The sequence below is a fragment of the Phyllobates terribilis genome, unplaced genomic scaffold (assembly GCF_046119375.1).
Source record: "Phyllobates terribilis strain yellow unplaced genomic scaffold, ASM4611937v1 Scaffold_4__5_contigs__length_816908805, whole genome shotgun sequence".
Classification (NCBI taxonomy): Eukaryota; Metazoa; Chordata; class Amphibia; order Anura; family Dendrobatidae; genus Phyllobates; species Phyllobates terribilis.
This window is the reverse complement of record NW_027362764.1, coordinates 796,256,831-796,269,887: the sequence shown is the minus strand read 5'-3', so window position 1 is coordinate 796,269,887 and position 13,057 is coordinate 796,256,831. Positions and strand designations below refer to the sequence as shown.

The 13,057-nt window shown below is 46.5% G+C and overlaps 1 protein-coding gene across 1 annotated transcript in view; it reads left to right on the top strand.

The window, feature by feature from the left end:
* The window catches only part of LOC141266088 (cytochrome P450 2C20-like), a 326,499-nt gene that overhangs the window by 295,977 nt on the left and 17,465 nt on the right, over positions 1 to 13,057 (top strand). Inside the window, exon 9 of the mRNA XM_073679996.1 lies at positions 4,387 to 4,528. Within this exon, the coding sequence (XP_073536097.1) occupies positions 4,387 to 4,528 (142 nt within the window). The remainder of the gene's footprint in view (positions 1 to 4,386; positions 4,529 to 13,057) is intronic.

Here is a 13,057-nt window from a genome sequence, read left to right as displayed (position 1 = left end):
TTTACCAGCGCTGCTGCAGACCTCCGGGGGGGTGATGGGGTGGCAGCTGAGGTGTTTCTGCTCCCCACAGGTGGAGCGGGCCCCCGGGGCAGTGTGGAGTTTGGTGGGTGGTGATGCTGGTACTTGAAGTGCAGAGGGAGAGATGGCACAGCTGAAATAATTGACGGAGGCAGTGCAGTGCAGTCATCCGAGTTTTTACTCACAGTTCTTATGTAAGTTCCACAGGTACACTGTACGGGTGTCAGCCTCCCACGTCACGCTGCGTTCACTAGACCAGGGGTTCAGCTCTTCCTCAGATGTATCAGGTGTGCTTGACGGAACCCCGCGTTCTTTATGTTCCTTACTAGACCGACTTCTCACGCTGGGTCTTCTCCCTCCTGCCCTGCGCTTCCCCACTCACAGTCCCGATCGGGTGATCTGAAGTCCCTCTGGGCAACCTGGAGTTCCCGGACCTACTTGACCCTCACGGTGACTAAGATGAGGCTGTGGCAACTGCACCATAAAAGTCAGAAGCCTCCGGTTTTTCCAGCCAAGACCTGGAGTAACACGGCTGGTCCAGGGGCCGGTCCCCTTCTTGTGGCCTGATCCCTCTGACACCTGGCAGATTCGGGGCATACGGGTGCCGTCCTGCACTCACCATACCCCCTGGGATCCCTTCTATAGAACGGAGCGTTCCTCCTCTGCTCCCCACCTGGGCCTCTCTCACTAGGTCCCACTTGTGGAGCAGAGCGCCTAACGAGATTCTGCTCCCTGACTGTTCTCACTGACTAAACTGTTCTGCCACCCTAAAATGGCTTCCCTTTATATATCTCCTACAATTGTGCTCCCCTACTCTACTTCCTCCACCCACACTCACTACTGGTTCCCTGTACCTTTGGTTCCCCCGACTACAACCAGGGACAAGGCTCAGCGGAAAACAAAGTGCATCTTGCCCTTCCAGCCGGTCTGGAGCAGTGTAGTGTTGAATGCCGGTGTTGGGGTTCCGGGCTGCACTCCCTCCTTACCTGAGAGAAGGAGGCACCACACCTCTGGGTGAGGTGCAGTACCTCTGTGGTGACTGTACCCTCAGGGGCGCCACACTTTCTCCCTCTTGAGTCTTTGAAGCTTTTTTATCAGACATCTGATACCCAGGAATAGAATGTGTGAACGGCTCTGCAGACTCGCCCATCTGTTCTTCTCCACAGTCAGTTGGTCGGTTGGAGAGATGTGACGTGGGTGAAAACAAGGGTAATTGGGGTGCCACCTCTAAGGACTGTACTGTGTGCGATGTTAATGTGGAGGAAGATGAGCAGAGGCCACTAATGCAGGGCTTGTCTACTGCAGCATATCTTCTTCCTTCCCCTCATCTACAAGGCGTACAGCTGTGCGACTGCCAAAGAAAGGGAGTGGAGTCCAGTAACAGAAGTTTTCAAAATGCTGCTCAATTTCTCACTGCCGCAAAACAAACCTTCTTCTCATCTTTCATATCATATGTGTTTCACAACTCTAACCAGCTATTCAGTACTTTCAAGTCCCTCCCATGTCCACCAGCTCCCCCTCCCTCTCCTCTCCTCTCATCTCAGCTGAAGACTTAGCCTCTTTCTTCAAGCAGAAGATTGACAACATAAGGCAAAGCTTTAGCTTAAAGTCCCAACAGCCCCTTCACTCTCATAACGACTCAACTCTCCTCCTCCAAAACCAGTTTCTCCTCCATCACGGAAGATCTTCTTTACTCTCCAAATCACATCTCACCGCCTGTGAACTTTACCTAATACCATCCCACCTCATTCCAAACCATACCACAGTTTTCATTCCAAGCCTAACCCTCCTCTTCTACCTGTCACTAACAACTGGCTTCTTCCCCTCATGATTCAAACATGCCTCTATCACACCCATCCTCCAAAACCCCTCCCTTGACCCATCCTATGTTTAGCTATATCGTCCCATCTCACTTGTTCCCTATGCCTCCAAACTACTGGATCAACACTTATATTTTGAACTGTCCTCCCACCTCTCCTCTTGCTCCCTCTATGACTGCTTACAAACACGCTTCCGACCTCACCATTCCACTGAAACTGCCCTGACTAAAATCACTAACAACCTACTAACTGCCAAATCCAAGCCACTACTACTCTGTCTTTCTCCTCCTAGACCTGTAATCTGCCTTTGACACAGTAGACCATACCCTATTGCTACAGACTCTCATCTCTCGGCATCACAGACTTGGCCCTGTCTTGGATCTTTTCATGCCTATTCAACAGGACATTCAGTGTCTCCCACTCACACACCACCTCCTTATTTCACCCCCTATGTGTCGGTGTCCCCTAAGGTTCAGTTGTAGGACCCAGGCTCTTCTCCATCTACACCTTCCGCCTGGGACATCTCATGGTCTCACGGCTTTCAGTATCACCTCTATGCTGATGACATACAGATCTACCTCTCTGGACCTGATGTCACCTCCTTACTAACCAGAATCCCTCAATGTGTGTCCTATATTTAAACTTTCTTCTCTGCTAGATTTGTAAAAATTAACATGGATAAAACAGAATGCATCATCTTTCCACCATCTCATTCACCCCCCCCCCAACAGACATATCTATCAAAGTGAATGACTGCCCATTCTCCCTAGTCACGCAAGCTTGACTCTGATCTGTCCTTCAAACATCAGATCCAAGCCCTTTTTCACTTGCTGCTGACTCCAACTCCAAAGTATTTAGGGGATCCACACATTCCTCAACTATGAATGTAGAAAAACAACAGTGCACGCCCTCATCATCTCCCGCCTCAACTACTACAAGCTCCTGCTCTGTGGCCTCCCTTCTACCCATTCTCGCACCCCTCCAATCTATCCTAAACTGTGCTGGCCGATTAATCCATCTGTCACCCCGCTATTCCCAGGCTTCTCCCCTCTGTCAATCCCTGCGCTGGCTCCCTGTTGCCCAGAGACTCCAGTTGAAAAGTCTAACTTTGGCATACCAAGCCATCGAAAACCTGTCTCCTCCATACATGTGTGACCTAGTCTCGCAGTTCTAGTTACCTGCACGCAAATTCCAGTCCTTCCAAGATCTCCTTCTCTACTTACATCTTATCTCTTCTTGTCACGATCGCATACAAGATTTGTCCCGTGCATCTCCGCTACTGTGTATTGCTGTACCCCGACACATCAGACTGTCGCCTACTGTGCAAACCTTGAAAAGGAAGCTGAAGACCCACTTCTTGTGATAAGCCTACAATCGCTCCAGCATACTGCTGCACGACTAGCTGTATCCTGACCTACTGTATCCTCACCCATCCCTTGTAGATTGTTTGTGCGCCCTGGCGGGAAGGGTCCTCTCTCCTCTTGTACCAGTCGATGACCCCTTTTGACATGTAACTTACCACGGAATAAATGTCACTGTAATAGAAATAATAATTATAGCACTTGTACTCTGGGTCAATTGATGGCACTTTCCAGGTGTCTACCCCTAATTTGATGTGTTTTGGCAGCTTTTGGGCCGGTTTTAAGGTGTTAAGTAAGCGTTTTTTTTTTTGAATCCTATGGCGTTCGATAACGTTCGGTGATCATTCGACAAATAAATCGGCTAATATCGCAAATTTGCCAATTGTAATCCGAATCGAATATTGAAACATTCGCTCTTCTCTACTCAGCATTCCGCAATCATGGGCGTTTTAATGTAATTTTGCTTTGAATTGCCAGCTTTCAAGACTACTAGGGTTTCTTCATCAGGCATGGAATAGCACAAAATATGAAAAGTCACATATTTCTGCACAACAATACACAGACATATTGCCTTGTTGTTCATAAATATGTGACTCTTCAGATTTTGTGCCATTCGATGCCTGATGAAGAGATCTTAGTCTCGAAAGCTTGCAATTTGTTACCATCTTTTCAGTTAGCCATTAAAAGGTATCCACCACTGAGGACTCTCAAATCTTCATGTATTTCTATCTACTGGCTATCACTGTACAAAGATATATATATTTTTCCTGCTTTGAATTGTAACATTTCTGTAGAAAACCCTTCGGAATACATGATTATGGTCCCATTTCATTATCGCGATTGTATAAGTTGTGCTGTATTCTAGTTATATACAGTCATGCAGTTCACGTATAATTACTGACTAGAGATGGATAGATCAATTTGCGAGACTCTGCTCCATCGACCAGGTCAGTAGTCTCCGGCCGCTGGACAGGAGGCTCTACAGTCTCTTACCTTCTGGGACCTTCCTGGCACAGCATTTGATTAGCCAGACACGACTATTGATGTGGCCGATAGACCAGAGTCCTGTGAACCGATCCGCTCATCTCTATATCTGACCATTGGTACATAGTTAGGAAATTCTAGGTCTATTGTGATCTTCATGATCTATACACATTCATGTAACACCTAATCTTTCTTTGTATCAGGGAACGACTGTGGTCCCCTTCCTCACATCAGTCCTACAAGACCCATCTCAGTGGGAAACTCCTGAAGTGTTTAACCCCCAGCATTTTCTGAATGAGGATGGGCAGTTCCGCACCAGGTTGGCGTTCATGCCGTTCTCGGCAGGTAAGAACCAAAGATGGAAATGTTGGAGAGAAGTCAAATGGAGCATCTGTGATTCTGGGTAAAGTGAAGAATTGGGGTTTAGAGAGACCAGACCATAATAATTAATTGAAAATTTACAGAGAATAACTTATCATTGAATCAAATTTCTCAGGAAAAATCCTGCGAACAGGTGAATTAGAAGTTTCCTGATCAACTCATCTCTAATTAAAGCTAAGGTATTGGGTCTCTAAGGTCTAAATGTCTGAAGTGATTTGAGCAATTTTCTGTAGCTATCACTAATATTGTTAAAATGGTTTTATTTATTTGGGTTATTATTAGTGATGAGCGAGCATGCCCGTCACTGCTTGTTACTCACTCGAGCGTCACAGTGCTCGAGATGATCGTTATGAAGAGGGGAGCACACAGGGCCACTACTGACATGCTGTGGGCCTTAAATCTATTCTCTTCGCCCAGTGCCCCCTCTTCTATTAAGGACTGAGACAGGAGTGTGTGCTGCACCTGTTATGATCTGCTACAAGCACTAAGGAAAGACAAGAGATCTGTCCCTACAATAGAACTAAGCTTAATCCCTACGATGTAACGGGGAAACTGATCCTGTGATCAGACCCGCTAAAGTCCTCAGCTAGTCTGTACGAAGACCTATAGATGTGAGGGAGGGATCCCTACAAGAACTAGGGACTGGGAGTAAGATGGGCACCTCCTAGCAGAAATTATAGCAGAAAAGGAAAGACAAAACAACATAGAGAATAGAGGTCAAGAGACCTAGCTAAACTGACGGAGTAAGGTAACAAAGCACCTGGCTAGATTAAGAGTTGAAATTACAATGAAGTCCAGCAAGGCCAGAAGGGCGGAGCAGGTTTAAATAGGCAAAAAAGGTCATGTGACCAGCAAACTAGAAAAAACCTAACAGGAGAGTTCTAACAGTACCCCCTCTTCTATGAGGATCCTCCGGATCCCCTAGGCCCAGGCTTATCAGGAAACCTCCTTCATGCGCAACAAATTGTATGCCCCCCGGAGATCAATTTTAGAGAACCATTTGGCCCCCACTAACTGGTTAAACAAATCAGGAATCAATGGCAGTGGGTAGGGATTGCGTACAGTAATTTTATTAATCTCGCGAAAGTCCAGACAAGGACGTAAACCGCCGTCCTTTTTTTTAACAAAAAAAAATCCAACAGCCACAGGTGACTTAGAGGGTCTGATATGACCGGCGGCCAAGCTCGTCTGTATGTATTCCTCCAAAGCCTTTCTCTCAGGAATAGTAAGATTAAATAAACGACTTTTAGGGAGAGTCGCTCCAGGGACAAATTCAATGGTACAATCATAGTCTCTATGAGGAGGCAAAATTTGCGACTCCTCCTCAGAAAAAACTTTCCAAAAATCCTGAATAGGTACAGGTAATTCCCCTTTATCCACAGCAGCAATGCGCCCGTTACAACACTTGTCATAACACTTAGGGCTCCAGGACTTAATTTCATTGGTAGACCAATCCAGTAAAGGATTGTGCAATTTTAACCAGGGCAAACCCAAAACTACTGGAGAAGGCAAATTATTTAATACCACCAAATCCAAATTTTCTTGGTGAATACCATTAATAGTGAGGGGAAATTCATAAACCTTGTGAGTAACACATTTCAAGGGAGAACCATTGACAGAAACCACGGCATTAGGGGGTGACAAAGGTTTGGGTTTTAATTTAAGTTTTTCCAAGAATCCCCCATCAATCACATTAAGAGTAGAACCACAATCCACAAATACCCGAAATTCAATTAATTCTTCCTGAGCAGCGGTAGTAGCAGAAAGAAATACCCCCTTAGTATTTAAACAGGCTATACGGGCGTAACTGACCTTTTTTTTTTCTTTGTTCATACGAAGCACACAGTTCTTAATGAAATGGTCAGATTTTCCGCAATAAAAGCACAAACCTTCAGAAAACCTGCGGTCTTTTTCCTGAGAGTGGGGTGACATCGCCCCAATCTCCATCCTCTCCAATGTCAGTACAGACCCTCTCAGAACTCGGAGCTGACATGGCAGAGGATTTACTCTCATTAACCCTTGCACGCAGTCTCCTGTCCACCCGTATAGCTAATTGCATTGCCTCCTGCAAGTTTGCAGGTGTAGGATAAGCAATCAGCAGATCTTTAACCCTTTCACCTAGCCCTGCAAGAAACAAACTTTTCAGAGCAGAATCGTTCCACTCCACCTGAGCAGACCACCGACGGAAGTGAGTACAATAATTTTCCACATTACCTGATCCCTGCCTCAAATGTCTCAATTCCATCTCAGCTGATGAGACACTATCAGGATCATGATACAACAACCCCAAAGCAGAAAAAAAACAATCCACTGATCTAAAGCACGGATCACTAGGTTGGAGAGAAAAGGCCCATCCCTGAGGTTCCTTGCGCAAAAGTGACATTATGAACCCTATGCGCTGTGATTCATCACCAGAGGATCTGGGTCTTAAACGAAAATACAATAAACAATCATTTTTAAAGGAAAAAAATCTTGTTGTTCACCAAAAAATAAATCAGGCAAACGTACCTTTGGCTCTACAAAATGTTCTCCAGAACAGCTACTCACGTTTTGTTGGAGCTCGGCCACCTCCAGAGAGAGTCCCTGCAAGCGTTGAGCCAAATCCTGAACCGACACCATGATGGAAACTGGAGGTCTTTATGTAGAGAAATTTTTTGGGCTGGACTTATTGTTATGATCTGCTACAAGCACTAAGGAAAGACAGGAGATCTGTCCCTACAATAGAACTAAGCTTAATCCCTACGATGTAACGGGGAACCTGATCCTGTGATCAGACCCGCTAAAGTCCTCAGCTAGTCTGTACGAAGACCTATAGATGTGAGGGAGGGATCCCTACAAGAACTAGGGACTGGGAGTAAGATGGACACCTCCTAGCAGAAATTGTAGCAGAAAAGGAAAGACAAAACAACATAGAGAATAGAGGTCAAGAGACCTAGCTAAACTGACGGAGTAAGGTAACAAAGCACCTGGCTAGATTAAGAGTTGAAATTACAATGAAGTCCAGCAAGGCCAGAAGGGCGGAGCAGGTTTAAATAGGCAAAAAAGGTCATGTGACCAGCAAACTAGAAAAAACCTAACAGGAGAGTTCTAACAGCACTGGAGGATTCTCTGTACTAACTGTTACATTGTCCAAGGGACCGGAACCGACTTCAAATAAGAAAGGAGACCATAGATCCAGATTAACAGACTCACGTTTACTGTACAACACGGCTGCAGTATACAGATTAAGAAGTTCTTTAGTTAGTGAAATACCCTTGGTTATGTGCCTTTCCAGTGTTTGTCCTCATCCGGTCCTGAGACCCAACAAGATCCCCTTCTTCTGCGACCCACCTGAGAATCTTCCTATAAGGGATATGCGGCCTCACCTTGAGCACCGCTAACAGGTTGTAAGCCTAGTACTGTGCCGGCTTCCAGATTTAGTATCAAAAGTGTCCTCATTCTGTTCTGACAACTTGCACCATTAAAACACTCTCTTCACTGTTGTAACTGCTATTGGAATCCGTTTCCCTGTCTGTTTAATCTTCCTCCAACACTCCGCTCTTTCCCGCTCTAGTAGTGATGAGTAGTGATGAGCGAGTGTGCTCACCACTGCTCGGTACTCGCCTGAGCCTCTCACTGCTCAAGATGCTCGTCGCTCTATGAGTATTTCCTGGTTGCTCGGCGGGAGCTCGGGTCTCCTCTCTGCTTGCTTTGCGCTCTTTAGAGAGCCAATGAATATGCAGGAATTGATTGCCACACACTATAATGCTGTAGCCATGTTGGTTGTGGCATTACAGTGATTGGCTGGCCGCGCAGCTTCATCATGTCTATACAAGACCTGGCGCCGCCATGCTCGTCACAGTCTATCCCGGAAACAGACAGTGTAGGGAGAGCTGCTGCTGATGGGCTAGGGAGAGATTTTCTTGTTTCTTAGTTAGTGTAGGTATACCACACTATAAATATCCATCTGAACTAATAGTCTTTCAGAGGACTAATCAAGCTGCATATTTTCAGTGGTGAAGGTGATAGCAGGAGTTAGGCAGGCGGGCAGTGTATGTGGCAGACCGCAGAGCATATAGCAAGAGGGTCCATTAAACTTCCTGTTAGTCTAGGTATTGCACGATATATATATTTATATGTATATATACTGTATATATATATATATATATATCAAAGCTAGGCAGGCAGGCAGTGTATGTGGCAGACTGCAGTGTATAATACAGCACAAGAGGCTTCATTCCAGTTCTGTCTGCTGCTGCTGTTACAGATATTTCTAGAAATAGCCCCAAGTATCAGGGGCCAGGGATAATTATTTTTTTGCTCTTAATCCTGATTGTTTGCTTAAAAAGCAATCCAGAGAACACCGTTTTTCTGCGCCATTTGCTTGTTGCCACAGCAGAATACAGTCAGATTCTTTCCTTATTACAGCGATAAAAATTCAGAAATTTGTAGTGAACGTGGAAAATTTTTTTGCAGTGTGTTAGTGTAGTTATTGACTCGAGGTTGCTGTGAAAAATAGTAAACTACAGGCCAGCTATTTAAAACTGTGGTTTTCCGTCACATATATCACATATCACTGCGGTTCAAATCCAACCATTTGTAGTGAACGTGGAAAATATTGTTCTCCATTTAAAATGGGCAAGGCGCATGGCAAGGGTCAGGGAAGTGGACGTGATGGTGATGATGGTGCATGCAGAGGACGAGGCCGAGGCCGTGGGCAAGCTGAAATTGTGCCACAACAAAAACCCACATCTTCTCGCTCGACCTTCCTGTCCCAATTAATAGGGGACCGCAGTACACCACTATTGAACACCTAGCAGGGTGAAAAGGTTATTGGTTTTATAGCAGATAATGCTTCCAGTCACTTAGCCACCACCACCACCCTATCTTCCACACGGTAAAGTCTCAGTAGCCATGAATCTGGACTGCATATTCCTCACCCTGATCCTCCTTCCTCCCACCATGCCGAGTGCCCGGAGACAACTGATCCCACACTTGGACACTCTGAAGAGCTGTTCACTTTTCCATTTATAGATTCGGGCCTCTTGCTCGGTCCACTTGAAGCGAGGCAAGAGGAGATCTTAGGTAGCAATGCCAAAATATTTGAGCCGCCACGGTCACACGAAGGCGACAGTGGGAAACTGTCATAAGAGGTGGATGATGATGAGAAACAATTGCCAGAAAGTCAGGAGGAGGACCAGAGTACGAAAGTGAAGATGAGGTGGTGGATGATATAGTAACTAACCCATCCTGGAAGGGGAACATGCAAAGCAAGGACAGCAGCATACAGGGAAAGGGAGGCTTAGCAGCACAACAGGCAGGAAGAAGCAGTGTGGTGGCCGCAGGCACAAGGCGGGAAAGCGTTACTCGTAACGCCAACATGACGGAAGTTGCAAGAACAACTGTTAGGTCTTCCCGGGTCTGGTTGTTTTTTAAAGACTCTGCCGATAACCCCAAAAAGGCCATTTGTACCACCTGCCAGACCAGCATCAGCAGAGGTAGAAAAACTACCAGCCTGACCACCAACAGCATGATCAGGCACATGGCAGCAAAGCACCCGACTAAGTGGGCCGAACCCCAAGGTCAAGAAACAGTGTTTGCGGGTGACACCACTGCTTGTTCCGCTGTTGTGCGTGCATACCAATCCCCTGTCCATGGTGCATGCCAAGATGCCTCCCACCCTGCACCTGTCGTTGCACACTCTCAACTAGCACCTTCAGCAAACACGTCCACGTCCTGTTCTCAGTGCAGCGTTCAGTTGTCCCTACCCCAGTCCTTGGAACGCAAGCGCAAATACGTAGCTAAAACCCCACAGGCCACACTAAATTCACACATTTCTCTAATTGTTGCCTTTTAGGCTCGTGGAGGCGGAAGCTTTCCACAACATGATGGCGGCGGCCGTCCCTCGGTCCCCAGCCGCCACACATTAGCCGTGCCCTCAACAATGCAGTTATTGGGAAAGTCCACATAACCACGGACACGTGAACAAGTGCTTGTGGGCAGGGACGTTACATCTCACTGACGACACATTGGGTTAACATAGTGGAAGCCAGGACCCAGTCGGACCTTGGGACGGAACATGTCCTCCTGACACCAAGGATTGTGGGCACTGAGTCAATCAGGGTTACCCCCACATCCTACAGCTCCTGCACCTCATCCTCCTCCTCCACTTCAGCTTCCATCTTCGAAATGACCACATCAGTTACAAGCTGGAAGCATTTCAGCACTGCCTCAGCCAAGTGGCAACAGGCTGCGCTGAAGTTAATATGCTTACAGTGCCTACAAGTAGTATTCAACCCCCTGCAGATTTAGCTGGTTTGATAAGATGCAAATAAGTTAGAGCCTTCAAACTGCAAACGAGAGTAGGTTTTATGAACAGAAGCATAAATCTTACAAACCAAAAAGTTATGTTGCTCAGTTGAATTTTATTACATTTTAAACATAAAAGTGTGGGTCAATTATTATTCAACCCCTATGTTTAATATTTTGTGGAATAACCCTTGTTTGCAATTACAGCTAATAATCGTCTTTTATAAGACCTGATCAGGCCGGCACAGGTCAGTGGAGTTATCTTGGCCCACTCCTCCATGCAGATCTTCTCCAAGTTATCTAGGTTCTTTGGGTGTCTCATGTGGACTTTATTCTTGAGCTCCTTCCACAAGTTTTCAATTGGGTTAAGGTCAGGAGACTGACTAGGCCACTCCAACACCTTGACTTTTTCCCTATTGAACCAGGCCTTGGTTTTCTTGGCTGTGTGCTTTGGGTCGTTGTCTTGTTGGAAGATGAAATTACGACCCATCTTAAGATCCTTGATGGAGGAGCGGAGGTTCTTGGCCAAAATCTCCAGGTAGGCTGGGCTATCCATCTTCCCATGGATGCGGACCAGATGGCCAGGCCCCTTGGCAGAGAAACAGCCCCACAGCATGATGCTGCCACCACCATGCTTGACTGTAGGGATGGTATTCTTGGGGTCGTATGCAGTGCCATCCAGTCTCCAAACGTCACGTGTGTGGTTGGCACCAAAGATCTCGATCTTGGTCTCATCAGACCATAGAACCTTGAACCAGTCTGTCTCAGAGTCCTCCAAGTGATCATGAGCAAACTGTAGACGAGCCTTGACATGACGCTTTGAAAGTAAAGGTACCTTACGGGCTCGTCTGGAACGGAGACCATTGCGGTGGAGTACGTAACTTATGGTATTGACTGAAACCAATGTCCCCACTGCCATGAGATCTTCCCGGAGCTCCTTCCTTGTTGTCCTTGGGTTAGCCTTGATTCTTCGGACAAGCCTGGCCTCGGCACGGGAGGACACTTTCAAAGGCTGTCCTGGCCGTGGAAGGCTAACAGTAGTTCCATAAGCCTTCCACTTATGGATGATGATCCCAACAGTGGAGACAGGTAGGCCTAACTCCTTGTAAAGGGTTTTGTACCCCTTGCCAGCCTTGTGACCCTCCACGATCTTGTCTCTGATGGCCTTGGAATGCTCCTTTGTCTTTCCCATGTTGACCATGTCTGAGTGCTGTTCACAAGTTTGCGGAGGGTCTTAAATAGTCAGAAAAGGCTGGCAAAAGAGATCTTTAATCCACACATGTGAAGCTCATTATTCTTGGTGCCTGAACTACTTCTTAATACTTTAGGGGGACCAAACAGAATTCTTGTGGTTTGAGGGGTTGAATAATAAATGACACTCTGAATTAACTTTTAACGTTTAAAAAAAAAAAAAAAAAAAAAAAAAAAAAATTTGCTGCAGTGCATTTCCCACTTCCAGGCTGATCTACAGTACAAATGTCACAATGCCAAGTTAATTCCGCATGTGTCAACCAGCTAAATCTGCAGGGGGTTGAATACTACTTGTAGGCACTGTAGGTGACAAACCGCACAATGCTGAAGAGTTGTGGACAGCTCTGAAAGAGCAGGCAGATCTGTGGCTCACACCGCTGAACCTACAGCCATGCATGTTCGTGTGTGACAATGGCTGGAACCTGGTGGCGGCTCTGAGGCGAGGCAAGCTCACACACATACCTTGCCTGGTCCATGTGCTTAACCTCATGGTTCAGCGATTTCTCAAATCCTACCCAGAGCTGCCGGATCAGCATGTCAAAGTACGACGCCTGTGTGCCCATTTTAGAAAGTCAGCTACAGCTTCCGCCGCCCTTGCCGTGCTTCAGCAGCGTTTGCAGCTTCCAGTGTTGGAACTCTACACTGCAGATGTTGGGAAGGATTTGTGAGAAGAAGAGGGCAGTTGTTGACTACCAGTATCAACAAGGCCATCGGTATTCAGGTCAGACTCCACACATAAGACCTCAGGAGTGAGTGGACATGGATGTCAGACATATGTACCAACCTCCAAAACTTTGAGGACTCCACCAAGATGGTGAGAGGCGATGACGCCATAATTAGCGTCACCATCCTGCTTCTCTGTCTTTTGAAATGCTCTCTGCTCTCAATTAAAGAGGATGCATTGCCGGCGATGAGATGGAACAAGGAACCATACAGAGTGATTATACACAGCCC